At 47.6% G+C, this 27,054-nt stretch overlaps 1 protein-coding gene across 1 annotated transcript in view; it reads left to right on the forward strand.

Annotated features, from left to right (window-relative positions):
- Positions 1-14,775: 14,775 nt before the first annotated feature.
- The window catches only part of oit3 (oncoprotein induced transcript 3), a 25,065-nt gene continuing 12,786 nt past the window's right edge, over positions 14,776-27,054 (forward strand). The window contains exons 1-3 of the mRNA XM_036946051.1: positions 14,776-15,105; positions 24,456-24,679; positions 25,914-26,067. Coding sequence (XP_036801946.1) covers positions 15,000-15,105; positions 24,456-24,679; positions 25,914-26,067 — 484 coding nt within the window. The 5' untranslated portion in view covers positions 14,776-14,999. The remainder of the gene's footprint in view (positions 15,106-24,455; positions 24,680-25,913; positions 26,068-27,054) is intronic.

Consider the following 27,054-nt stretch of genomic DNA (forward strand, 5'->3'; position numbering starts at 1 on the left):
TTGCTGGTTTTAAGCATTAAACATATATTTTTGTTGACTGTTGCTGAGTGTTATTGTCCTCCATCAGCATCGGCCTGTACCCTAAGCTCTCTCCTGGCCTGTCACACTAAGTCTGAATTTGTCCTGCTAGGTGATGTCATGACTCTCTGTGACGATCTGAAGGATCAGGTGACAGTGGGTCTGTCTCTACAGCGTGTTCTCTCGTAGAGGTGTGGGGGGGAGGTCGGAGGTCGGCTGTTTTATGATGGTCGTAAAATACGCTGCCTCTGTTCTCTGTGGTGTTCCAGACTGGAATGTAAACTGTGGAACAAAGAGACACACTTGGACAATCAAACGTTTGAATAATTACACAACATCTTTTGAGAATGTGGGAATTGTCCGTGGGTGTTTTGAAAGAACAACCCTGTCAAAGTTGTGGGGGGGGGGGGGGGGGGGGGGGTCGGCTGTTTTATGACGGTCCTTAAATACCGAAACTCCTTTCCCCACTCTGCCAAAGTGAACGTTGAGAATCCCGTTGTTACCACAAAGAAAGACACGATAATGGTAACTTGACGGTAACCTCACAAGGTTTTTCTAATGTAACAATATTTCTGTATTCCAACCAGTTGGAATGGTCCGCTGGTATTTAAACAATACTCATGTCCATCATTTACAGTGTGGCGTTTATCATTAAGGACAGTATAACGGAAACATTGTAACTTTAAGGGCTTTTCACAATGTAATTATCAGATGTGCATCTACATGTTGTGGAATGTATATGATTAAATATGAAAGTATTTGTGAGAAGATGTAATGTGACGTTGGCCTTCTAAACTAGATACTTATTTAGATATAAAGTTTGAACTAGTCAGTGGCCACGCCCCTCCCCGCTAGTCAGTGGCCACGCCCCTCCGTGAGCCCAGACCGTGGGACAGGCGTCATGGAGTCGCCCTCCAAGGCGAGTGCTTATAAAGGACTCTTGACAAACTTTACATTAGATCAGAAAACATGAAGCGGTAGCCACATGTTGAAATGGTTGGCAACTCTACAAGAGTCAAAAACACAGGGACAGGGTCCCCATGTTGAAATTACTGAGACATCTACAAACTAAAGAACAATTATTCAAGCTGCAGCTGTTTAAATACTTTAGTCTGATAAACACATCCGATTTAAGAACATTTCCCGAATGGTACTCTGAAGTATCCAATATAAGAACTACCACCATTAAAGAACTTGGGACTTCTGGGGAAAGAAACCAGAGACTCTCTGATGAACTATTATCCAGCAGACGGACCGGCGATCGCAGAGAGAGACAACAAAGGCATACACTCGTAAATATGTTGCATTTGCATTTTCTTTTCGAATGAGTTCATGTTAATAGTATTAGCATTTCATGAGTGTAGTTATCAAATGTATTACAGTGAATCCTCTCTGAGTTTCCCGCTCTTTTCCTGGCCCCGCCCCTTTCCTTTGTCTACCAAGCCGTCATTGGCTTAGCCCTCTAGGGACTTTCCTATCATGTCAGTAACCAATGTTTGACCTACTTGTGTGTGTGTTTATGTAATTATGTGATTGATTAAGTTAGTAAATAAATAATTAAAACAATTTGTATATTCCTGATTCATGATCTAGGCTCAGGTTCGTGCAGATATCCAAGGGTTTGCGACATTCAGAATATGACTGGTATGTATGACTGAATAATACATTAATTATTGACTGACGGTAATCAATAAGATACGAAAATATCTGAAGAGTTATATTCGGGAAATTGACACTATGTAAACAACATGTTTCCGTGGTGCCCCGACTTCCTAGTTTATTACTATTCCATGATTTGTTGAATTACGGAATAATTACACATCGAGAATCTTTTCGATAACATACAGTCTTCCCATTTAATGATAGTCATCGCTACGACAGTGACCTAAACTTGGACATGCTTAAACCACCTGACCAAGTCCTAAAGCAATGGGACTCCCTAAATCTTTTTCTCAGATTATGACCAATCCCACAAGGTACTGTATGACTCCAAACACCCAGGAAATGCTGCTCTCCTCTCCTGTTTTCCTCTCAAATATTCCTGATAGGTATCCATCTGCTGTTTCCTGTAATGACCTCAGTGGTCACTGTTTTACAGCCTGTGTTCGTAATGGCTGCTCAGTGAAACGTCTGGTCCTGATTTGTCATAGACGCTTGCTAAAAAACTGTAATGAGCAAGCCTTCCTTCATGACCTGGCCTCTGTAAAATGGTATAGAATCAGCTTGATACCCTCTGTCGAAGACGCTTGGGCCTTCTTTTTTGGATATTTTCAGTGGTATTGTTAACAAACATGCTCCCATAAAGAAAATGAGAATTAAAAACAGGTTCAGCCCCTGGTTCGACTGTGATCTGGCAGAGTTACTCCACCTGAAGAATTGCATTTGGCAAAAGGCTCGACACATCCATACTCAGGCTGGCTGGCTCACATTCAGGCAAATGAGAAATAAGTGCACTCAGGCTATCCGGAAGGCCAAAGTTAGTTACTTTAATCAGCAGTTCTCTCTCTGTGAGTTTAACCCCAAGAACTTCTGGAAAACGGTTAAAGACCTGGAGAATAAACCCTCCTCCTGACAGCTGCCCATGTCCCTTAATGTTGATGATGTGGTTGTTACTGACAAGAAGCGCATGGCTGAGCTCTTTAATCACCACTTCATTAAGTCAGGATTCCTATTTGACTCAGCCATGTCTCCTTGCTCGTCCAACACTTCCTCATCTCCCACCCCTTATAATGTGACTAGCCCTGATGCTCCTGCCTCTTTTTCCCCTGCCCTGCTACAGAGTTTCTCCCTGCAGGCGGTCACTGAGTGAGGTGCTAAAGGAGCTCCTTAAACTTGACCCCCCCCCCCCCCCCCCCCAAAAAAAAAACAACATCTGGGTCAGATGGTTTAGATCCTTCTTTAAGGTTTTATCCCCTATCATCACCAATCCTATCTCTCACCTCTGACCTTTATAACCTGTCTCTCCTCCTCTGGGGAGGTTCCCATTGCTTGGAAGGCCGCCACGGTTTGTCCTTTATTTAAAGGGGGAGATCAAGCTGATCCTAACTGGCATAGGTGTATTTCTATTTTGCCCTGTTTATCAAAAGTGTTGGAAAAACTGACTGGCTTTCTTGATGTCTATAGTATTCTCTCTGGTATGCAATCTGGTTTCCGCTCAGGGTATGGATATATCACCGCAACTTTAAAGGTCCTCAATAATGTCACCATTGTTCTTGATTCTAAGCAATGTTGTGCTGCTATTGTTATTGACTTGGCCAAAGCTTTTGACACGGTAGACCCTTCCATTCTTGTGGGCCGGCTAAGGAGTATTGGTGTCTCTGAGGGTTCTTCGGCCTGGTTTGCTAACTACCTCTCTCAAAGAGTGCAGTGTACAAAGTCAGAACATCTGCCCTTAGGCCTCACTCCCCCCTATCTGAGATATCTACTGCAGCCGTCATCAATCACATTCAACACCTGTTCTGCCAGTCACATTCAGGTCCCCAAAGCACACACATCCCTGGGTCTCTCCTCTTTTCAGTTCGCTGCAGCTAGCGACTGGAACGAGCTGCAACAAACACTCAAACTGGACAGTTTTTATCTCAATCTCTTCATTCAAAGTCTCCATCGTGGACACGCTTAGTGACAGTTGTGACTGCTTTGCGTGATGTATTGTTGTCTCTACCTTCTTGCCCTTTGTGCTGTAGTTTGTACCCTGTTTTGTGTTGCCACCATGTTGTTGTCATTTTGTGTTGCCGCCATGTTGTTGTCATTTTGTGTTGCTGCCATGCTATGTTGTTGTCTTAGGTCTCTCTTTATTTAGTGTTGTGTGTTTTGTCCAATATTTTAATTTAATTTATTTTAATTTTAATCCCAAGCCCCCGCCCCCGTCCCCGCCCCCGCCCCCGCCCCCGTCCCCGCAGGAGGACTTTTGCCTTTTGGTAATACGTCATTGTAAATAAGAATTTGTTCTTTGTTCAAATTGAATAAATGGTAGTGATAGAAGTGATTGTTTGTTACGTAGTGTAGTGATGGTTCGTTATGTAGTGTAGTGATGGTTTGTTGTGTAGTGTAATGTTGGTAGTGATGGTTTGTTGCGTAATGATGGTAGTGATGTTTGTAGTGTAGTGATGGTTTGTTGTGCAGTGCAGTGATGGTTTGTAGTGTAGTGATGGTTTGTAGTATAGTGATGGTTTGTAGGGTAGTGATGGTTTGTTGTGCAGTGATGGTTTGTTGTGCAGTGCAGTGATGGTAGTGATGGTTTGTTGTGCAGTGCAGTGATGGTAGTGATGGTTTGTTGTGCAGTGATGGTTTGTTGTGCAGTGCAGTGATGGTAGTGATGGTTTGTTGTGTAGAGTGATGTTGGTAGTGATGGTTTGTTGTGTAGTGATGGTTTGTAGAGTAGTGATGGTTTGTAGTGTAGTGATGGTTTGTAGTGTAGTGATGGTTTGTTGTGTAGAGTGATGTTGGTAGTGATGGTTTGTAGAGTAGTGGTGGTTTGTTGTATAGTGAGGGTAGTGATGGTTTGTAGTGTAGTGATGGTTTGTAGTGTAGTGCAGTGATGGCAGTGATGGTTTGTAGTGTAGTGATGGTTTATTGTGTAGTGATGGTTGTGATGGTTTGTTGTATAGTGATGGTTTGTAGTGTAGTGATGGTTGTGATGGTGTGTAGTGATGGTTTGTAGTGTAGTGATGGTTTGTAGTGTAGTGATGGTTTGTTGTATAGTGATGGTTTGTTGTGCAGTGATGGTAGTGATGGTTTGTAGTGTAGTGATGGTTTGTAGTATAGTGGTAGTGATGGTTTGTTGTGTAGTGATGGTTTGTAGTGTAGTAATGGTTGGTTGTGCAATGATGGTAGTGATGGTTTGTTGTGTAGTGATGGTTTGTTGTGTAGAGTGATGTTGGTAGTGATGGTTTGTTGTGTAGTGATGGTTTGTTGTGTAGTGATGGTTTGTTGTGTAGTGATGGTTTGTAGTGTAGTGATGGTAGTGATGGTTTGTTGTGTAGTGATGGTTTGTTGTGTAGTGATGCTTTGTAGTGTAGTGATGGTTGTGCTGGTTTGTAGTGATAGTGATGGTTTTGTAGTGATGGTAGTGATGGTTTGTGGTGTAGTGATGGTTTGTAGTGTAGTGATGGTAGTGATGGTTTGTAGTGTAGTGATGGTAGTGATGTAGTGTAGAGATGGTTGTGAGGGTTTGTTGTGTAGTGATGCTTTTTAGTGTAGTGATGGTTGTGCTGGTTTGTAGTGTAGTGATGGTTTGTAGTGTCGTGATGGTAGTGATGGTTTGTACTGTAGTGTAGTGATGGTAGTGATGGTTTGTAGTGTAGTGATGGTTTGTGGTGTAGTGATGGTTTGTAGTGTAGTGATGGTAGTGATGGTTTGTACTGTAGTGTAGTGATGGTAGTGATGGTTTGTAGTGTAGTTATGGTTTGTAGTGTAGTTATGGTTTGTAGTGATGGTAGTGATGGTTTGTAGTGTAGTGATGGTTTGTAGTGTAGTGATGGGTAGTTATGGTTTGTTGTGCAGTGTTGGTAGTAATGGTTTGTTGTGTTGTGTAGTGATGGTAGTGATGGTTTGTACTGTAGTGTAGTGATGGTAGTTATGGTTTGTACTGTAGTGTAGTGATGGTAGTGATGGTTTGTACTGTAGTGTAGTGATGGTAGTTATGGTTTGTAGTGTAGTTATGGTTTGTAGTGATGGTAGTGATGGTTTGTAGTGTAGTGATGGTTTGTTGTGTAGTGATGGTTTGTAGTGTTGTGATGGTTTGTAGTGTAGTGATGGTTTGTAGTGTAGTGATGGTTTGTAGTGTAGTTTAATGTTGGTAGTGATGGTTTGTAGTGTAGTGATGGTTTGTAGTGTAGTGATGGTAGTGATGTTTTGTAGTGTAGTGATGGTTGTGAGGGTTTGTTGTGTAGTGATGCTTTTTAGTGTAGTGATGGTTGTGCTGGTTTGTAGTGTAGTGATGGTTTGTACTGTAGTGTAGTGATGGTAGTGATGGTTTGTAGTGTAGTTATGGTTTGTAGTGATGGTAGTGATGGTTTGTAGTGATGGTTTGTAGTGTAGTGATGGTTTGTTGTGTAGTGATGGTAGTTATGGTTTGTAGTGTAGTTATGGTTTGTAGTGATGGTAGTGATGGTTTGTTGTGTAGTGATGGTTTGTAGTGTTGTGATGGTTTGTAGTGTAGTGATGGTTTGTAGTGTAGTGATGGTTTGTAGTGTAGTGCAGTGATGGCAGTGATGGTTTGTAGTGTAGTGATGGTTTATTGTGTAGTGATGGTTGTGATGGTTTGTTGTATAGTGATGGTTTGTAGTGTAGTGATGGTTGTGATGGTGTGTAGTGATGGTTTGTAGTGTAGTGATGGTTTGTAGTGTAGTGATGGTTTGTTGTATAGTGATGGTTTGTTGTGCAGTGATGGTAGTGATGGTTTGTAGTGTAGTGATGGTTTGTAGTGTAGTGGTAGTGATGGTTTGTTGTGTAGTGATGCTTTGTAGTGTAGTGATGGTTGTGCTGGTTTGTAGTGATAGTGATGGTTTTGTAGTGATGGTAGTGATGGTTTGTGGTGTAGTGATGGTTTGTAGTGTAGTGATGGTAGTGATGGTTTGTAGTGTAGTGATGGTAGTGATGTAGTGTAGAGATGGTTGTGAGGGTTTGTTGTGTAGTGATGCTTTTTAGTGTAGTGATGGTTGTGCTGGTTTGTAGTGTAGTGATGGTTTGTAGTGTAGTGATGGTAGTGGTGGTTTGTACTGTAGTGTAGTGATGGTAGTGATGGTTTGTAGTGTAGTGATGGTTTGTGGTGTAGTGATGGTTTGTAGTGTAGTGATGGTAGTGATGGTTTGTACTGTAGTGTAGTGATGGTAGTGATGGTTTGTAGTGTAGTTATGGTTTGCAGTGTAGTTATGGTTTGTAGTGATGGTAGTGATGGTTTGTAGTGTAGTGATGGTTTGTAGTGTAGTGATGGGTAGTTATGGTTTGTTGTGCAGTGTTGGTAGTAATGGTTTGTTGTGTTGTGTAGTGATGGTAGTGATGGTTTGTACTGTAGTGTAGTGATGGTAGTTATGGTTTGTACTGTAGTGTAGTGATGGTAGTGATGGTTTGTACTGTAGTGTAGTGATGGTAGTTATGGTTTGTAGTGTAGTTATGGTTTGTAGTGATGGTAGTGATGGTTTGTAGTGTAGTGATGGTTTGTTGTGTAGTGATGGTTTGTAGTGTTGTGATGGTTTGTAGTGTAGTGATGGTTTGTAGTGTAGTGATGGTTTGTAGTGTAGTTTAATGTTGGTAGTGATGGTTTGTAGTGTAGTGATGGTTTGTAGTGTAGTGATGGTAGTGATGTTTTGTAGTGTAGTGATGGTTGTGAGGGTTTGTTGTGTAGTGATGCTTTTTAGTGTAGTGATGGTTGTGCTGGTTTGTAGTGTAGTGATGGTTTGTACTGTAGTGTAGTGATGGTAGTGATGGTTTGTAGTGTAGTTATGGTTTGTAGTGATGGTAGTGATGGTTTGTAGTGTAGTGATGGTTTGTAGTGTAGTGATGGTTTGTTGTGTAGTGATGGTAGTTATGGTTTGTAGTGTAGTTATGGTTTGTAGTGATGGTAGTGATGGTTTGTAGTGTAGTGATGGTTTGTTGTGTAGTGATGGTTTGTAGTGTTGTGATGGTTTGTAGTGTAGTGATGGTTTGTAGTGTAGTGATGGTTTGTAGTGTAGTTTAATGTTGGTAGTGATGGTTTGTAGTGTAGTGATGGTTTGTTGTGTAGTTTAATGTTGGTAGTGGTGGTTTGTAGTTTAGTGATGGTTTGTTGTGTAGTTTAATGTTGGTAGTGATGGTTTGTAGTGTAGGGATTGTTTGTTGTGTAGTTTAATGTTGGTAGTGATGGTTTGTAGGGATGGTTTGTTGTGTAGTGTAATGTTGGTAATGATGGTTTGTAGTGTAGTGATGGTTTGTAGTGTAGTGATGGTTTGTTGTGTAGTTTAATGTTGGTAGTGATGGTTTGTAGTGATGGTTTGTTGTGTAGTGATGGTTTGTTGTGTAGTTTAATGTTGGTAGTGATGATTTGTAGGGGACGGTTTGTTGTGTAGTTTAATGTTGTGTAGTGATGGTTTGTAGTGATGGTTTGTTGTGTAGTGTAATATTGGTAGTGATAGTTTGTCGTGTAGTGATGGTTTGTTGTGTAGTGTAACGTTGGTAGTGATAGTTTATGTCGTGTAGTGATGGTTTGTTGTGTAGTGTAATGTTGGTAGTGATGGTTTGTAGTGATGGTTTGTTGTGTAGTGATGGTTTGTAGTGATGGTTTGTTGTGTAGTTTAATGTTGATAGTGATGATTTGTAGGGGACGGTTTGTTGTGTAGTGTAATATTGGTAGTGATAGTTTATGTCGTGTAGTGATGGTTTGTAGTGATGGTTTGTTGTGTAGTTTAATGTTGATAGTGATGATTTGTAGGGGACGGTTTGTTGTGTAGTGTAATATTGGTAGTGATAGTTTATGTTGTGTAGTGATGGTTTGTAGTGATGGTTTGTTGTGTAGTGTAATGTTGGTAGTGATAGTTTATGTTGTGTGGTGATGGATGTGATCTAGGTCTCTCATGCATGTTTACAACAAGTCCTTGACACGTTCCTCCGGTTCTCTCTCACCCCTAGTTCTTCCTGTATCCTTCTCAGATAGGCCTGACATGTCACGGCTTGCCTCCTGGAAAAGACCATTTTACACTCCCAGTTACCCGTTCTGGGTTTGATCCCTCTGTCGACCTCTGTATGTGTTTATGTGTCAACGAAAGTTGTGCGCCTCTGTAGAATACTGTACTCTGATGGCAGCCTGGGTTCCATACCTATTGTAATGGGGGGTTTCATTGACCACTCCAGAGAGAGCAGGACAGAGAGGGGATAGAAAGAGAGAAGGATAGATGGAGGACGGAGGTGTGTCCATCCACAAAAAAAGTAATGACATCAGAAGGCTGACAGACACATTTGGTAACGTTCCATTTAATTTCTCCTAACAGCTCATTGATTAAAGAACCCAGTAATTTAATTAGAGAAAAAGCAGACTCTCCCTGAGTCAGGACAGCTTGGACCACCTTCTCCTCTGATACTGCAAAGACCATTAGGTTTTATAGGTGAGAGCAGTCAGAGATTTGTGCCCAAACATATATTCAGAGGAAGACATGCTCACTTTAGTTAATACCCTGTAACCTGGGGTCTTATTCTCAACCCTCTGTATCGATTTTACACTCCCCCTCATGGATTTAAGGGAATGGACTGGGGGTAGAGGACAATGGACTGGGGGTAGAGGACAATGGACTGGGGGTAAGGACAATGGACTGGGGGTAAGGACAATGGACTGGGGGTAAGGACAATGGACTGGGGGTAGAGGACAATGGACTGGGGGTAGAGGACAATGGACTGGGGGTAGAGGACAATGGACTGGGGGTAAGGACAATGGACTGGGGGTAAGGACAATGGACTGGGGGTAAAGGACAATGGACTGGGGGTAGAGGACAATGGACTGGGGGTAGAGGACAATGGGCTGGGGGTAAAGGACAATGGACTGGGGGTATAGGACAATGGACTGGGGGTATAGACAATGGACTGGGGGTATAGGACAATGGACTGGGGGTAAAGGACAATGGACTGGGGGTATAGGACAATGGACTGGGGGTAGGGACGTTGGACTGGGGGTATAGGACATTGGACTGGGGGTAGACAATGGACTGGGGGTAGACAATGGACTGGAGGTAAGGACAATGGACCGGGGGTAGAGGACAATGAACTGGGGGTAGACAATGGACTGGAGGTAGAGGACAATGGACTGGGGGTATAGGACAATGGACTGGGGGTAAAGGACAATGGACTGGGGGTAAAGGACAATGGACTGGGGGTAGACAATGGACTGGGGGTATAGGACAATGGACTGGGGGTAATGACAATGGACTGGGGTAGAGGACAGTGGACTGGGGGTATAGGACAATGGACTGTGGGTAAGGACAATGGACTGGGGGTAAAGGATATTGGACTGGGGGTAAAGGACAATGGACTGGGGGTAAAGACAATGGACTGGGGGTAACGGACATTGGACTGGGGGTAAAGGACAATGGACTGGGGGTAAAGGACAATGGACTGGGGGTAGAGGACAATGGACTGGGGGTAGAGGACAATGGACTGGGGGTAAAGGACAATGGACTGGGGGTAGAGGACAATGGACTGGGGGTAGAGGACAATGGACTGGGGGTAAAGACAATGGACTTGGGGTAGAGGTACTCCCTACCTTTCTCCCTCAAGTGTGCACTTGCTCACTCCCCATGTTTCTTATACCTGTCCATTCCATGCCAGGGAGTCAAGTGCACACTTCTAGGGTTGTAGGGTAGAGGATAGGGACCCTTTAAAAGGCCTACTGTAATATGTAGGATCAAGCTGCTCTGGTTTGTCTGTCTGTTTGCCCAATGGGAAGAGAAAGACATGGTTCAGAGACAGATACATCACACTGTCTCACGTGTTGCCATGACTGATTGCGTCATTGTTCTGTCTTTCCGGACTTTTCTTAAAAATGGAAGGATAAGAATGGAAGCACTTCAAGGAACATAAATTACTGCTAGGAGAATGATAGAGAGAGAGTATAATCATTGATGATTCCACATTATGAAGGCAGATAGACCGTAAACTGGTCAGCCGGAACTCAATCAGCTAATGTTCTCTGTGGTCAGAGATAGACAGAGTATTCTGGTTCTATTTCAACAGCACATGGACTGTATTTCTTGTGGAGAGAGAGAAAGAATGGAGGAGGAGCGAGGACACGAAGATGTCCTGAGGACAGAGAGAGAGAGAATGGAGGAGGAGTGAGGACAAGAAGAGAAAGAATGGAGGAGGAGCGAGGACAAGAAGATGTCCTAAGGACAGAGAGAGAGAGAATGGAGGAGGAGTGAGGACAAGAAGATGTCCTGAGGACAGAGAGAGAGAGAATGGAGGAGGAGCAAGGACAAGTCCTGAGGACAGAGAGAAAGAATGGAGGAGGAGCGAGGACAAGAAGATGTCCTGAGGACAGAGAGAGAAAGAATGGAGGAGGAGTGAGGACAAGAAGATGTCCTGAGGACAGAGAGAGAGAGAATGGAGGAGGAGCGAGGACAAGAAGATGTCCTGAGGACAGAGAGAGAGAAAGAATGGAGGAGGAGCGAGGACAAGAAGATGTCCTGAGGACAGAGAGAGAGAAAGAATGGAGGAGGAGCGAGGACAAGAAGATGTCCTGAGGACAGAGAGAGAGAGAATGGAGGAGGAGCGAGGACAAGATGTCCTGAGGACAGAGAGAGAGAGAATGGAGGAGGAGTGAGGACAAGAAGATGTCCTGAGGACAGAGAGAGAAAGAATGGAGGAGGAGCGAGGACAAGAAGATGTCCTGAGGACAGAGAGAGAGAGAATGGAGGAGGAGTGAGGACAAGAAGATGTCCTGAGGACAGAGAGAGAAAGAATGGAGGAGGAGCGAGGACAAGAAGATGTCCTGAGGACAGAGAGAGAGAGAATGGAGAAGGAGTGAGGACAAGAAGATGTCCTGAGGACAGAGAGAGAGAGAATGGAGGAGGAGTGAGGACAAGAAGATGTCCTGAGGACAGAGAGAGAAAGAATGGAGGAGGAGCGAGGACAAGAAGATGTCCTGAGGACAGAGAGAGAGAGAATGGAGGAGGAGTGAGGACAAGAAGATGTCCTGAGGACAGAGAGAGAGAGAATGGAGGAGGAGCGAGGACAAGAAGATGTCCTGAGGACAGAGAGAGAAAGAATGGAGGAGGAGTGAGGACAAGAAGATGTCCTGAGGACATAGAGAGAGAGAATGGAGGAGGAGCGAGGACAAGAAGATGTCCTGAGGACAGAGAGAGAAAGAATGGAGGAGGAGCGAGGACAAGAAGATGTCCTGAGGACAGAGAGAGAAAGAATGGAGGAGGAGCGAGGACAAGAAGATGTCCTGAGGACAGAGGGAGAGAGAATGGAGGAGGAGCGAGGACAAGAAGATGTCCTGAGGACAGAGGGAGAGAGAATGGAGGAGGAGGGAGGACAAGAAGATGTCCTGAGGACAGAGAGAGAGAATGGAGGAGGAGTGAGGACAAGAAGATGTCCTGAGGACAGAGGGAGAGAGAATGGAGGAGGAGCGAGGACAAGAAGATGTCCTGAGGACAGAGGGAGAGAGAATGGAGGAGGAGCGAGGACAAGAAGATGTCCTGAGGACAGAGAGAGAGAGAATGGAGGAGGAGCGAGGACAAGAAGATGTCCTGAGGACAGAGAGAGAGAGAATGGAGGAGGAGTGAGGACAAGAAGATGTCCTGAGGACAGAGAGAGAGAGAATGGAGAAGGAGTGAGGACAAGAAGATGTCCTGAGGACAGAGAGAGAGAGAATGGAGGAGGAGTGAGGACAAGAAGATGTCCTGAGGACAGAGAGAGAGAGACTGGAGGAGGAGTGAGGACAAGAAGATGTCCTGAGGACAGAGAGAGAGAGAATGGAGGAGGAGTGAGGACAAGAAGATGTCCTGAGGACAGAGAGAGAGAGAATGGAGGAGGAGTGAGGACAAGAAGATGTCCTGAGGACAGAGAGAGAGAGAATGGAGGAGGAGCGAGGACAAGAAGATGTCCTGAGGACAGAGAGAGAGAGAATGGAGGAGGAGCGAGGACAAGAAGATGCCCTGAGGACAGAGAGAGAGAGAATGGAGGAGGAGTGAGGACAAGAAGATGTCCTGAGGACAGAGAGAGAGAGAATGGAGGAGGAGCGAGGACAAGAAGATGTCCTGAGGACAGAGAGAGAAAGAATGGAGGAGGAGCGAGGACAAGAAGATGTCCTGAGGACAGAGAGAGAGAGAATGGAGGAGGAGCGAGGACAAGAAGATGTCCTGAGGACAGAGAGAGAAAGAATGGAGGAGGAGCGAGGACAAGAAGATGTCCTGAGGACAGAGAGAGAGAGAATGGAGGAGGAGTGAGGACAAGAAGATGTCCTGAGGACAGAGAGAGAGAGAATGGAGGAGGAGTGAGGACAAGAAGATGTCCTGAGGACAGAGAGAGAGAGAATGGAGGAGGAGTGAGGACAAGAAGATGTCCTGAGGACAGAGAGAGAGAGAATGGAGGAGGAGCGAGGACAAGAAGATGTCCTGAGGACAGAGAGAGAAAGAATGGAGGAGGAGCGAGGACAAGAAGATGTCCTGAGGACAGAGAGAGAAAGAATGGAGGAGGAGTGAGGACAAGAAGATGTCCTGAGGACAGAGAGAGAAAGAATGGAGGAGGAGTGAGGACAAGAAGATGTCCTGAGGACAGAGAGAGAGAAAGAATGGAGGAGGAGCGAGGACAAGAAGATGTCCTGAGGACAGAGAGAGAGAGAATGGAGGAGGAGTGAGGACAAGAAGATGTCCTGAGGACAGAGAGAGAAAGAATGGAGGAGGAGTGAGGACAAGAAGATGTCCTGAGGACAGAGAGAGAGAAAGAATGGAGGAGGAGCGAGGACAAGAAGATGTCCTGAGGACAGAGAGAGAAAGAATGGAGGAGGAGTGAGGACAAGTCCTGAGGACAGAGAGAAAGAATGGAGGAGGAGTGAGGACAAGAAGATGTCCTGAGGACAGAGAGAGAAAGAATGGAGGAGGAGCGAGGACAAGAAGATGTCCTGAGGACAGAGAGAGAAAGAATGGAGGAGGAGTGAGGACAAGAAGATGTCCTGAGGACAGAGAGAGAAAGAATGGAGGAGGAGTGAGGACAAGAAGATGTCCTGAGGACAGAGAGAGAGAGAATGGAGGAGGAGTGAGGACAAGAAGATGTCCTGAGGACAGAGAGAGAGAGAATGGAGGAGGAGTGAGGACAAGAAGATGTCCTGAGGACAGAGAGAGAAAGAATGGAGGAGGAGTGAGGACAAGAAGATGTCCTGAGGACAGAGAGAGAGAGAATGGAGGAGGAGCGAGGACAAGAAGATGTCCTGAGGACAGAGAGAGAGAGAATGGAGGAGGAGCGAGGACAAGAAGATGTCCTGAGGACAGAGAGAGAGAGAATGGAGGAGGAGGAGCGAGGACAAGAAGATGTCCTGAGGACAGAGAGAGAAAGAATGGAGGAGGAGGGAGGACAAGAAGATGTCCTGAGGACAGAGAGAGAGAGAATGGAGGAGGAGCGAGGACAAGAAGATGTCCTGAGGACAGAGAGAGAGAGAATGGAGGAGGAGCGAGGACAAGAAGATGTCCTGAGGACAGAGAGAGAAAGAATGGAGGAGGAGCGAGGACAAGAAGATGTCCTGAGGACAGAGAGAGAAAGAATGGAGGAGGAGTGAGGACAATAAGATGTCCTGAGGACAGAGAGAGAGAGAATGGAGGAGGAGCGAGGACAAGTCCTGAGGACAGAGAGAAAGAATGGAGGAGGAGCAAGGACAAGATGTCCTGAGGACAGAGAGAGAGAGAATGGAGGAGGAGCGAGGACAAGATGTCCTGAGGACAGAGAGAGAGAGAATGGAGGAGGAGCGAGGACAAGTCCTGAGGACAGAGAGAAAGAATGGAGGAGGAGCGAGGACAAGATGTCCTGATAACAGAGAGAGAGAGAATGGAGGAGGAGCGAGGACAAGTCCTGAGGACAGAGAGAGAGAGAATGAAGAAGGGTTGAGAGGTGAGGTGGAGGATGAGTGATGGAGAAGTGTGTGTGTGTGTGTGTGTGTGTGTGTGTGTGTGTGTGTGTGTAAGTAATCTAGGGCTGGGCTGGTTCTGTGGATAAGATCGGCCTGTGGAACAATGAGAGGATGGTGCTGTCACTGAACCCATCAGGTCAAGGTGAGACTAATGTACTCTGACACACACCAAACTCCTACCCTCTGGCCAAGCCCTCATTTCTGTACGTAGATACACAGATAAGCTGTCTATTAAAGACCCTGTTAACGTTTTTCAAGAAACCTCACACACTCAGAGACACGTTGACGGGCACTCAGAGACAGATACACAGACCGACATACTCGGACACAGACTGAGCTCGGATTCCTATTGTCTACCGGCATAGTCTCGTTTCACAGTCTGATTCCAGGTGCTGAGATGACCCGAGGAGTTGGTAACCGGGGGAAAGTTGACGTGTTCGTGGTAATGATATCGTTCCTGTTAACCGTGCTCCTACAGCACACACCCACTGCGGAAGCCATCGGTGAGTACCCGTCTCTAGGTGTCCTTTACGCGCCCATAACACAGACAGCAGGGCGGAATCAATGTGTCACTGTTACAGCATACTAGGGTGCCATTGTAAAAAAAACGTATGTTTCCTCCCGATCCATAAAGTAGAATAATGGCAGGACAACAGTGGACATATAGTTGTGTACGGGAATCTAGTCGTTCCTCCGTTGATCTTCCTGTGTAACATAGATGTCGTGTGTAGCGTATAGTAAGCCTGAGGATGTGTAGACTGTGTGTGTGTTTTTAAAATTTTTTTTTAAATGTGTGCATGACTCACACAAAAAAACTTTTGCATATTACAACTTGTTGTTTAAACAACAGACTAAATTGTCTTGACAGTCGCTTCATTTGTTTCTGCTGACGATGGATCTTCGGTCTAAAACACTTTCTCCCTGTCTCTCTCCGTGAGCATGTTTGAATGAGTGCAGGTAATCAAGGCTATGTCACAAATGGCAGCCTATTCCCTATATAGTGCACTACTTTAGACCAGGACCCCTAGTCCACAGACCATTAGGCTGTGAGAGATTGATACTGTTCAGCTTTAGTACGCTTCTGCATGACTTCTCTGTAGCCAGGACCCACGGTCCTCTGATGGTCATAGTCATTAACTCTGTTCTGTAGCCAGGACCCACGGTCTTCTAATGGCCATAGTCATTAACTCTGCTCTGTAGCCAGGACCCACAGTCCTCTCATGGCCATAGTCATTAACTATGTTCTGTAGCCAGGACCCACAGTCCTCTAATGGCCATAGTCATTAACTCTGCTCTGTAGCCATGACCCACAGTCCTCTAATGGCCATAGTCATTAACTCTGCTCTGTAGCCAGGGCCTACAGTCTTCTAATGGCCATAGTCATTAACTCTGCTCTTAATTTCTACTGCCAAGTTTACACCTTCACTATTACAGTGGAACATTTTGTACAGTAAGTTGTCTAAAAGGGATTGAATTTGTTGTTGTCTAATTGTTTTTTGGTAGGTTTCCACACTACTTTCCTTCCATCTATAGCATTTCTTAATATTATTCAGTTCTTTTGGCCTTGATGCCTCATGATTGAGTATTGCTCTGTTCAAGTAGACTGATCTGTGATAGGGGTGTCAGTGGGCTATCTGTGAACGCTCTGAGAGACTCTGGGTTGAGGTCAGTGATAAAGTAGTCTACAGTACTACTGCCAAGAGATGAGCTATAGGTGTACCTACCATAGGAGTCCCCTCGAAGCCTACCATTGACTATGTACATACCCAGCGTGCGACAGAGCTGCAGGAGTTGTGACCCGTTTTTGTTGGTTATGTTGTCATAGTTGTGCCTAGGGGGGGCATATGGGGGAGGGAATGCTGTCACCTCCAGGTAGGTGTTTGTCCCCCTGTGTGCTGAGGGTGTCAGGTTCTTGTCCGGTTCTGGCATTTAGGTCACCACAGACTAGTACATGTCCCTGGGCCTGCAAATGTTTGATTTCCCCCTCCAGTATGGAGAAGCTGTCTTCATTAAAGTATGGGGATTCTAGTGGGGGGATATAGGTAGCACAAAGGAGGACATTTTTCTCTGTTAGGATAATTTCCTTTTGAATTTCTAGCCAAATATAAAATGTTCCTGTTTTGATTAATTTAATGGAGTGAGTTAGGTCTGCTCTACACCAAAGTAGCAAACCCCCTGAGTCCCTTCCCCTTTTCACACCTGGTAGTGTGGTGGATGGGACTACCAGCTCTCTGTAACCTAGAGGGCAACCAGTGGGTCCGTCTCCTCTATACCATGTTTCACACCTGGTAGTGTGGTAGATGGGTCTACCAGCTCTCTGTAACCTAGAGGGCAACCAGTGGGTCTGTCTCCTCTATACCATGTTTCACACCTGGTAGTTTGGTGGATGGGACTATCAGCTCTCTGTAACCTAGAGGGCAACCAGTGGGTCCATCTCCTCTATACCATGTTTCACACCTGGTAGTTTGGTGGATGGGACTATCAGCTCTCTGTAACCTAGAGGGCAACCAGTGGGTCCATCTCCTCTATACCATGTTTCACACCTGGTAGTTTGGTGGATGGGACCAGCTCTCTGTAACCTAGAGGGCAACCAGTGGGTCCATCTCCTCTGTACCATGTTTCACACCTGGTAGTTTGGTGGACGGGACTACCAGCTCTCTGTAACCTAGAGGGCAACCAGTGGGTCCGTCTCCACTATACCATGTTTCACACCTGGTAGTGTGGTAGATGGGTCTACCAGCTCTCTGTAACCTAGAGGGCAACCAGTGGGTCTGTCTCCTCTATACCATGTTTCACACCTGGTAGTTTGGTGGATGGGACTATCAGCTCTCTGTAACCTAGAGGGCAACCAGTGGGTCCATCTCCTCTATACCATGTTTCACACCTGGTAGTTTGGTGGATGGGACCAGCTCTCTGTAACCTAGAGGGCAACCAGTGGGTCCATCTCCTCTGTACCATGTTTCACACCTGGTAGTTTGGTGGACGGGACTACCAGCTCTCTGTAACCTAGAGGGCAACCAGTGGGTCCGTCTCCTCTATACCATGTTTCTTGTAGGATGACAATTTCTGTATTTCCAGGTTCCTGCTCTTTAGGCCAAAGGCAGATGACGTCAGGCCTTGGATATTCCAGGATGAGATGGTGAAGGCTTTGTGTTCCATAAAGTGTCCAATGTTGTTGGTTGTATGGTTTGACCTCAGGCCAGTAAGTGTGAGCAGAGCCTGCTGAGCATCTGGTACATGCCATTGGTTTGGGCTAGTGTAAGAGTGCGGGTTGGGCCTGTTTGCCCGCTCACTACCTGGGCGTATGTGTGACTTCCATGATGAGGCCCTCTTTGGGGGGATGGGGTGGGCAGGAGGGGCATAGGTCTAATCTGAGGGGGGCCTAACTGGGGTGTGGGCATGGTCGACTTGGGGGGGGTGTTGATTGGTTGAGGTGGGGGTGTGGATGTGGCTGGTGGTGTTGTGGTCTGGATGTAGGTCCTCTCGGCGTGGGTCCTCTATGTGTAGGTCCGGGGGTCCCGCAAGTCTGGGAGAGTATCTCGATGGTCTGGGCGGGGTGTCTATTGATCTGTTGCTCCTGTGTGAAGTGTGGGAGCTGCGTTTGAGAGTGATGTCCTTTAGGGTCCAGGTGAAGATGGGCCCTGCTGCCTTGTAGAGGTGGACCTGGTCATAGAGGCTGTTCAAGTCCAGGGTGGAGTGGTGGGCACTGCTGCCTTGTAGAGGTGGACCTGGTCATAGAGGCTGTTCTAGTCCAGGGTGGAGTGGTGTGCACTGCTGCCTTGTAGAGGTGGACCTGGTCATAGAGGCTGTTCAAGTCCAGGGTGGAGCGGTGGGCCAGGAAAACATTTGGTTTTGAGGCACAGTCACGGGAAACAATTGCGTTTACCCGCTGTATTGTGGCAGGGTGGACGTCTTTTCGTGGTAGCAGGGTGGAGATAACCCCTTGTGCGTTGGGGAAAGTAGAATAAGCTTTTTCAATCACTCCCTTCAGTGCTGTGGCCACCATTTTCCTGCTGTGCCCTCAGGTCATTTGTGCCTGTGTGTTTTATTATGTGGCCGGGTGAGCCTAGTTGGTCCTCAGACAGAAGGTCTAGTGTATGCTGGGTGTTTAGACACTATGTGTTTGGGAACTAGTTTTTCTTCTTGTGTATATTTTCTGTTTGAGTCCATAAGGAGTACAATCTGTGTCTTGTGTGTGTGTGTTTGTGTGTGTGTGTGTGTGTGTGTGTAGGGGGATTGTCAGGAGGGCTATCAGGTTGGCTGATGGGGGGGGGGGGGGTGGATTCTGCTTGGGATTCTTCATTTGTCTGTCCCGCTGTGATTTCGACGCTATGGTCAAGGGTGGACTGTTCTGCTATGGTGTCGAGACTTTTGTCGGGAGCTGAGGTTGGCTGTTCTGCTGGCTTCTCTGTGGGGGTGGCCACCTCTCTAGTAGGTTGTTCTCTGTCACACGCCATCCCCCTCAACCTCTCCTCCGTCCCCCTCACGCTCTCCTCCATCCCCCTCACCCTCTCCTCCAGCAGTCTGATCCTCTCCTCCATCCCCCTCACCTTCTCCTCCAGCAGTCTGATCCTCTCCTCCATCCCCCTCACCCTCTCCTCCAGCAGTCTGATCCTCTCCTCCATCCCCCTCACCCTCTCCTCCAGCAGTCTGATCCTCTCCTCCATCCCCCTCACCCTCTCCTCCAGCAGTCTGATCCTCTCCTCCATCCCCCTCAACCTCTCCTCCATCAGTCTGATCCTCTCCTCCATCCCCCTCAACCTCTCCTCCAGCAGTCTGATCCTCTCCTCCATCCCCCTCAACCTCTCCTCCAGCAGTCTGATCCTCTCCTCCATCCCCCTCAACCTCTCCTCCAGCAGTCTGATCCTCTCCTCCATCCCCCTCAACCTCTCCTCCATCAGTCTGATCCTCTCCTCCATCCCCCTCAACCTCTCCTCCAGCAGTCTGATCCTCTCCTCCATCCCCCTCAACCTCTCCTCCAGCAGTCTGATCCTCTCCTCCGTCCCCCTCACGCTCTCCTCCATCCCCCTCAACCTCTCCTCCAGCAGTCTGATCCTCTCCTCCAGCAGTCTGATCCTCTCCTCTAGTGCTCTGTTCTTCTCCTGCTCTTTCTCCTGTTGTAGTTGTCTCACCACTGTCCAGAGTGCAGATATGTCTCTCTCCACCTCCAGCTCTCCGGGTCTGGTTAAGGGGGTGTTGTTGTGCTGGAATGTTGTCTGGGTCTGTGCTGACTGGAGTGTAATCACCTGCTGTTCCACCTCTACCTGCCTTACCTCCAGCTGGGTAAATGTATTCTTAATTTCAATGAGGGGGTAGTACTCTGCTGCGAGGTTGACTTTCCGCTTGGGGTGGCTCGTCTGTGAGGTTATATAATGAAGAGGTCTGGTCTGACCCTCTCGGGGTGGGGGGCATCTTTCTCAAGGGAGAGCTTCTCCTGCTGGGCTAATTCTTTGATCAGGTGTTTGGGGTTGTTGCCCTGTACCATTACTGTTCCAGACTTATAGAGATTTATATTAGCTGACTCAGAGTCCTCATTGTCTGGAGTCAAATTGAATTGAGGGCAGTTAATTCAGGAAGTTAACTCAAAACAGTTTGGAGTGGGGGGCTGTGTGTGTGTGGAGTGGGGGGTTGTGTGTGTGTGTGGAGTGGGGGGTTGTGTGTGTGTGTGTGGAGTGGGGGGTTGTGTGGAGTGGGGGGTTGTGTGTGTGTGTGTGTGTGTGTGTGTGTGGAGTGGGGGGTTGTGTGTGTGTGTGGAGTGGGGGGTTGTGTGTGTGTGGAGTGGGGGGTTGTGTGTGTGTGTGGAGTGTGGGGTTGTGTGTGTGTGGAGTGGGGGGTTGTGTGTGTGTGTGTGTGTGTGTGTGTGTGTGTGTGTGTGTGTGTGTGTGTGTGTGTGGAGTGGGGGGTTGTGTGTGTGTGGAGTGGGGGGTTGTGTGTGTGTGGAGTGGGGGGCTGTGTTTGTGTGGAGTGGGTGGGTGTGTGTGTGTGTGGAGTGGGGGGTTGTGTGTGTGTGTATGGAGTGGGGGGTTGTGTGTGTGTGTGTTTTCATGTTGGTATCCTTGACTTGGTCCTCTACTTCCAGCCAGCTGTGGCCTCCAGTTCTTCCTGTTTCTGTTTTGACATCAATCGTTCCTGTGTGAAGGAGTTGACTGCTCTTCTATCTCCTAGCCCTTAGTTCCTAGCCCTTAGTTCCTAGCCCTGAGCTCCTAACCCTTAGCTCCTAGCCCTTTGCTCCTAGCCCTTAGTTCCTAGCCCTTAGCTCCTAGCCCTTAGCTCCTATCTCCTCATTGCTTCCATCCCTATCCCTCACTGGGTTTGAACCAGGGACCTGAACCTGCGAGGTCCGGAGTCTGCTGGTTTTCTGTTTTTCCTATATCCTATTCTCTAGCTTCTTGTTCCTATCCCCTAGCTCCCCTATCTCCTTTATATCCTATCTCCTATCCCCTAGGTCCTATTCACAAGTTCATAGTTTCAAGCTCCTATCCCCTAGCTCCTTTATATCCTGTCTCCTATCCCCTAGCTACGATTATCTAGCTCATAGTTACTAGCTCCTATCCCCTTGCTCATAGTTTCTAGTTCCTAGATCCTGTTTTCTAGCTCCTAGTTCCTAGCTTCTATCCCCTAGCTCCTTTGTATCCTATATCCTATCCCCTAGCTCCTAATCCCTAGCTCAGAGTTCCTAGCTCCTATCCCTGAGCTCCTATCCCTGAGCTCCTATCTCCTTTATATCCTATATCCTATCCCCTAGCTCCTAAACCCTTGCTCATAGTTCCTAGCTCCTATCCCCTAGTTCCTAGCTCCTAACTCCTATGCATCCTCGCTCCTACAGTGGGTCTTCCGTTAAAAGGTGTGACGTACTGCAGCACAGCTTGTAGGGTGCTGCAGAATTCTATTGGCACGTTATTTAACTGCCAACCATTGTTGCCAGAGCTCAACACTTTTAAAGGAAGAATCACTGTAGCCCCTAACTCTCAATCTCCTATCTCCTAGCTCTGATACATCCTATCTCCTAACTCTTATACATCCTAGCTCTTATACATCCTAGCTCTTATACATCCTAGCTCTTAGCTCTTATACATCCTATCTCCTAACTCTTATACATCCTAGCTCTTATACATCCTATCTCCTAACTCTTATACATCCTAGCTCTTATACATCCTAGCTCTTAGCTCTTATACATCCTATCTCCTATCTCCTATACATCCTAACTCCTAGCTCTTATACATCCTAACTCCTAGCTCTTATAAATCCTAACTCCTAGCTCTTATAAATCCTAACTCCTAGCTCTTATACATCCTAACTCCTAGCTCTTATACAACCTATATCCTATCTCCTATACATCCTAACTCCCAGCTCTTCTACATCCTAACTCCTAGCTCTTATACATCCTAACTCCTAGCTCTTCTACAGCCTAACTCCTAGCTCTTCTACATCCTAACTCCTAGCTCTTATACATCCTATCTCCTAACTCCTATACATCCTATCTCCTAGCTCTTCTACATCCCAGTTGGCTCCTGGTCGTGTTGTTTCTCTCTGTCTCTCTATGCTGTCAATAGAGATGGTTTACAGCCGAAGGGAATTACTCTACAGTCGTTTGTTCCCCTGTTGACAACCATTGATTAACTTGTTGTCTCTGTCTCTCTCTCTCCACACACACACACACACACACACACACACACACACACACACACACTCACACTCACACTCACACTCTCTCACACACACACACACACACACGTATATATATATACAGGCAGACATATATATATATATAGAACCCTTTATATCTCCTAACTCCTAGCTCTTATACAACCTATCTCCTATACATCCTAGAGAGGCCCATGATCACTCTGGATGAACTGCAGAGATCTACAGCTGAGGTGGGAGACTCTGTCCATAGGACAACAATCATCCCAAGGAGCACTGTGCAAGCGATAATATTGAAATGGAAGGAGTATCAGACCACTGCAAATCTACCAAGACCTGGCCATCCCTCTAAACTTTTAGCTCATACAAGGAGAAGACTGATCAGAGATGCAGCCAAGAGGCCCATGATCACTCTGGATGAACTGCAGAGATCTACAGCTGAGGTGGGAGACTCTGTCCATAGGACAACAATCAGTCGTATATTGCACAAATCTGGCCTTTATGGAAGAGTGGCAAGAAGAAAGCCATTTCTTAAAGATATCCATAAAAAGTGTTGTTTAAAGTTTGCCACAAGCCACCTGGGAGACACACCAAACATGTGGAAGAAGGTGCTCTGGTCAGATGAAACCAAAATTGAACTTTTTGGCAACAATGCAAAACGTTATGTTTGGCGTAAAAGCAACACAGCTGAACACACCATCCCCACTGTCAAACATGGTGGTGGCAGCATCATGGTTTGGGCCTGATTTTCTTCAGCAGGGACAGGGAAGATGGTTAAAATTGATGGCAAGATGGATGGAGCCAAATACATGACCATTCTGGAAGAAAACCTGATGGAGTCTGCAAAAGACCTGAGACTGGGATGGAGATTTGACTTCCAACAAGACAATGATCCAAAACATAAAGCAAAATCTACAATGGAATGGTTCAAAAATAAACATATCCAGGTGTTAGAATGGCCAAGTCAAAGTCCAGACCTGAATCCAATCGAGAATCTGTGGAAAGAACTGAAAACTGCTGTTCACAAATGCTCTCCATCCAACCTCACTGAGCTCGAGCTGTTTTGCAAGGAGGAATGGGAAAAAATGTCAGTCTCTCGATGTGCAAAACTGATAGAGACATACCCCAAGCGACTTACAGCTGTAATCGCAGTAAAAGGTGGCGCTACAAAGTATTAACTTAAGGGGGCTGAATAATTTTGCACGCCCAATTTTTCAGTTTTTGATTTGTTAAAAAAGTTTGAAATATCCAATAAATGTTGTTCCACTTCATGATTGTGTCCCACTTGTTGTTGATTCTTCACAAAAAAATACAGTTTTATATCTTTGTTTGAAGCCTGAAATGTGTCTCTCCTCTCCTCTTCTCTCCCCCTCTCCTCTCCCCCACCTCTCTTCTCTTCTCTCCCCCACCTCTCCTCACTCCCACCTCTCTTCTCTCCTCTCCTCTCCCCCACCTCTCTCCTCTCCCTCCACCTTTCTCCTCTCCTCTCCCCCACCTCATTTCTCTCCTCTCCCCCCACCTTTCTCCTCTCCTCTCCCCCACCTCATTTCTCTCCTCTCCCCCCACCTCTCTCCTCTCCTCTCCCCCCACCTCTCTTCTCTCCTCTCCCCCCACCTCTCTCCTCTCCTCTCCCCCCACCTCTCTTCTCTCCTCTCCCCCCACCTCACTTCTCTCCTCTCCCCCCATCTCTCTTCTCACCTCTCTCATCTCCTCTCCCCCTTCTCACCTCTCTCCTCTCCTCTCCCCCTTCTCACCTCTCTCCTCTCCTCTCCCCCCACCTCTCTCCTCTCCTCTCCCCCCACCTCTCTTCTCTCCTCTCCCCCCACCTCTTTCCTCTCCTCTCCCCCCACCTCTCTCCTCTCCTCTCCCCCCACCTCTCTCCTCTCCTCTCCCCCCACCTCTCTCCTCTCCTCTCCCCCCACCTCTCTTCTCTCCTCTCCCCCCACCTCTCTCCTCTCCTCTCCCCCCACCTCTCTCCTCTCCTCTCCCCCCACCTCTCTTCTCTCCTCTCCCCCCACCTCACTTCTCTCCTCTCCCCCCATCTCTCTTCTCACCTCTCTCCTCTCCTCTCCCCCTTCTCACCTCTCTCCTCTCCTCTCTTCTCCTCCCACCTCCTCTCCTCTCCTCTCCTCTCCTTTCCTCTCCTCTCCCCCTCCCCCACATCTCTCCTCTCCCCCCTCCCCCCACCTCTCCTCTCCCCCCTCCCCAGCTCTGGACCCGTGTTCTGCCTACATCTCTCTGAATGAGCCTTGGCGTAATACAGAGTACCATGTCAACCACTCATCTGGCAGTGTGCCCCTGTGTGACAGCCGTGTGTCAGGGGAGTGGTACCGCTTCACAGGGATGGCCGGAGACGCCATGCCTACTTTCTGCATCGAAGAGAACCACTGTGGAACCCACGCCCCCATCTGGCTCAATGGGAGCCACCCACAGGTTAGTAGACTAGAGGTTAGAGAGGCGGACCAGCAGACAGAAGGTTGCTGGTTCAAACCCTGTGTGCCGGACGATACAAAAAAAAATGCGAAACTAAGCTGCCAGCCTACCTGTTGTGGCACTTTATGTTCTCTTGATCTAGTGGCTCCACGTGCAATCAACTTCCAACCAAATGAACAGTAACGTATTCCCCTCTCCTCCTCTCCCCGTCTCCTCCTCTCCCCCTCTCCCCCTCTCCTCCTCTCCCCCTCTCCCCCTCTCCTCCTCTCCTCCTCTCCCCCTCTCCTCCTCTCCCCATCTTCCCCTCTCCCCTCTCCTCCTCTCCCCCTCTCCTCCTCTCTCCTCCTCTCTCCCCTCTCCTCCTCTCCCCATCTTCCCCTCTCCTCCTCTCCCCGTCTCCCCCTCTCCTCCTCTCCCCCTCTCCTCCTCTCCTCCTCTCCCCCTCTCCTCCTCTCCCCATCTTCCCCTCTCCCCTCTCCTCCTCTCCCCCTCTCCTCCTCTCTCCTCCTCTCTCCCCTCTCCTCCTCTCCCCATCTTCCCCTCTCCCTGTCTCCCCCTCTCCTCCTCTCTCCCCTCTCCCCTCTCCTCCTCTCCCTGTCTCCCCCCCTTCCCCTCTCCCCCCTTTCCCCTCTCCCCCTCTCCTCCCTTTCCCCTCTCCCCCTCTCCTCCTCTCCCCTCTTCCCCTCTCCCCCCCTTCCCCTCTCCCCCTCTCCCCCCCTTCCCCTCTCCCCCTCTCCCCCCCTTCCCCTCTCCCCCTCTCCCCCCTTCCCCTCTCCCCCTCTCCCCCCTTCCCCTCTCCCCCTCTCCCCCCTTTCCCCTCTCCCCCTCTCCCCCCTCTCCTCCTCTCCCCTCCCCCCCTCTCCCCCTCCCCCCCTTCCCTCCCCCCCTCTCCCCCTCTTCCCTCTCCCCCTCTCCCCCTCTCCCCCCCTTCCCCTCTTCCCCTCTCCCCCTCTCCCCCCTCTCCCCCCTCTCCTCCTCTCCCCTCTCCCCCTCCCCCCTCCCCCCTCTCCCCCCCCTCCCCCCTCTCCCCCCTTCCCCTCTTCCCCTCTCCCCGTCTCCCTGTCTCCTCCTCTCCTCCTCTCTCCCCTCTCCCCCCTCTCCTCCTCTCCCCTCTCTCCCTCTCCCCTCTCCCCGTCTCCTCCTCTCTCCCCGTCTCCCTGTCTCCTCCTCTCCCCCTCTCCCCCTCTCCCCCTCTCCCCCTCTTCCCCTCTTCTCCTCTCCCCCTCTCCCCTAGCCCCAGGATGGTATCATGACCCTTCCTGTGTGTGCCAGCTTCAATAGTAACTGTTGCCAGTGGAATGCCAGTGTTGATGTGAAGGCCTGTACAGGAGGATACTACGTCTACCGTCTGCCCAGACCGTCTGTCTGCTTCCATGTCTACTGTGGCCGTACGTCTGTCTGTCTGTCTGTCTGTCTGTCTGTCTGTCTGTCTGTCTGTCTGTCTGTCTGTTTCTGTCTGTCTGTTTCTGTCTGTCTGTTTCTGTCTGTCTGTTTCTGTCTGTCTGTCTGTCTGTCTGTCTGTCTGTCTGTCTGTTTCTGTCTGTCTGTTTCTGTCTGTCTGTTTCTGTCTGTCTGTCTGTCTGTCTGTCTGTCTGTCTGTCTGTCTGTCTGTCTGTCTGTCTGTCTGTCTGTCTGTTTCTGTCTGTCTGTCTGTCTGTCTGTCTGTCTGTCTGTCTGTCTGTCTGTCTGTTTCTGTCTGTCTGTTTCTGTCTGTCTGTTTCTGTCTGTCTGTTTCTGTCTGTCTGTTTCTGTCTGTCTGTCTGTCTGTCTGTCTGTCTGTCTGTTTCTGTCTGTCTGTTTCTGTCTGTCTGTTTCTGTCTGTCTGTTTCTGTCTGTCTGTTTCTGTCTGTCTGTCTGTCTGTCTGTGTCTCTGTCTGTCTGTTTCTGTCTGTGGTATGAAATGTATGGTTTATGAATGTGGTATGAAATGTATGGTTTATGAATGTGGTATGATATGTATGGTTTATGAATGTGGTATGAAATGTATGGTTTATGAATGTGGTATGAAATGTATGGTTTATGAATGTGGTATGATATGTATGGTTTATGAATGTGGTATGAATGTGGTATGACATGTATGGTTTATGAATGTGGTATGAAATGTATGGTTTATGAATGTGGTATGAAATGTATGGTTTATGAATGTGGTATGAAATGTATAGTTTATGAATGTGGTATGATATGTATGGTTTATGAATGTGGTATGAAATGTATGGTTGATGAATGTGGTATGAAATGTATGGTTGATGAATGTGGTATGAAATGTATGGTTTATGAATGTGGTATGAAATGTATGGTTTATGAATGTGGTATGAAATGTATGGTTTATGAATGTGGTATGAAATGTATGGTTTATGAATGTGGTATGATATGTA

The sequence above is a fragment of the Oncorhynchus mykiss genome, chromosome 16 (genome assembly GCF_013265735.2).
Source record: "Oncorhynchus mykiss isolate Arlee chromosome 16, USDA_OmykA_1.1, whole genome shotgun sequence".
Lineage (NCBI taxonomy): Eukaryota > Metazoa > Chordata > Actinopteri > Salmoniformes > Salmonidae > Oncorhynchus > Oncorhynchus mykiss.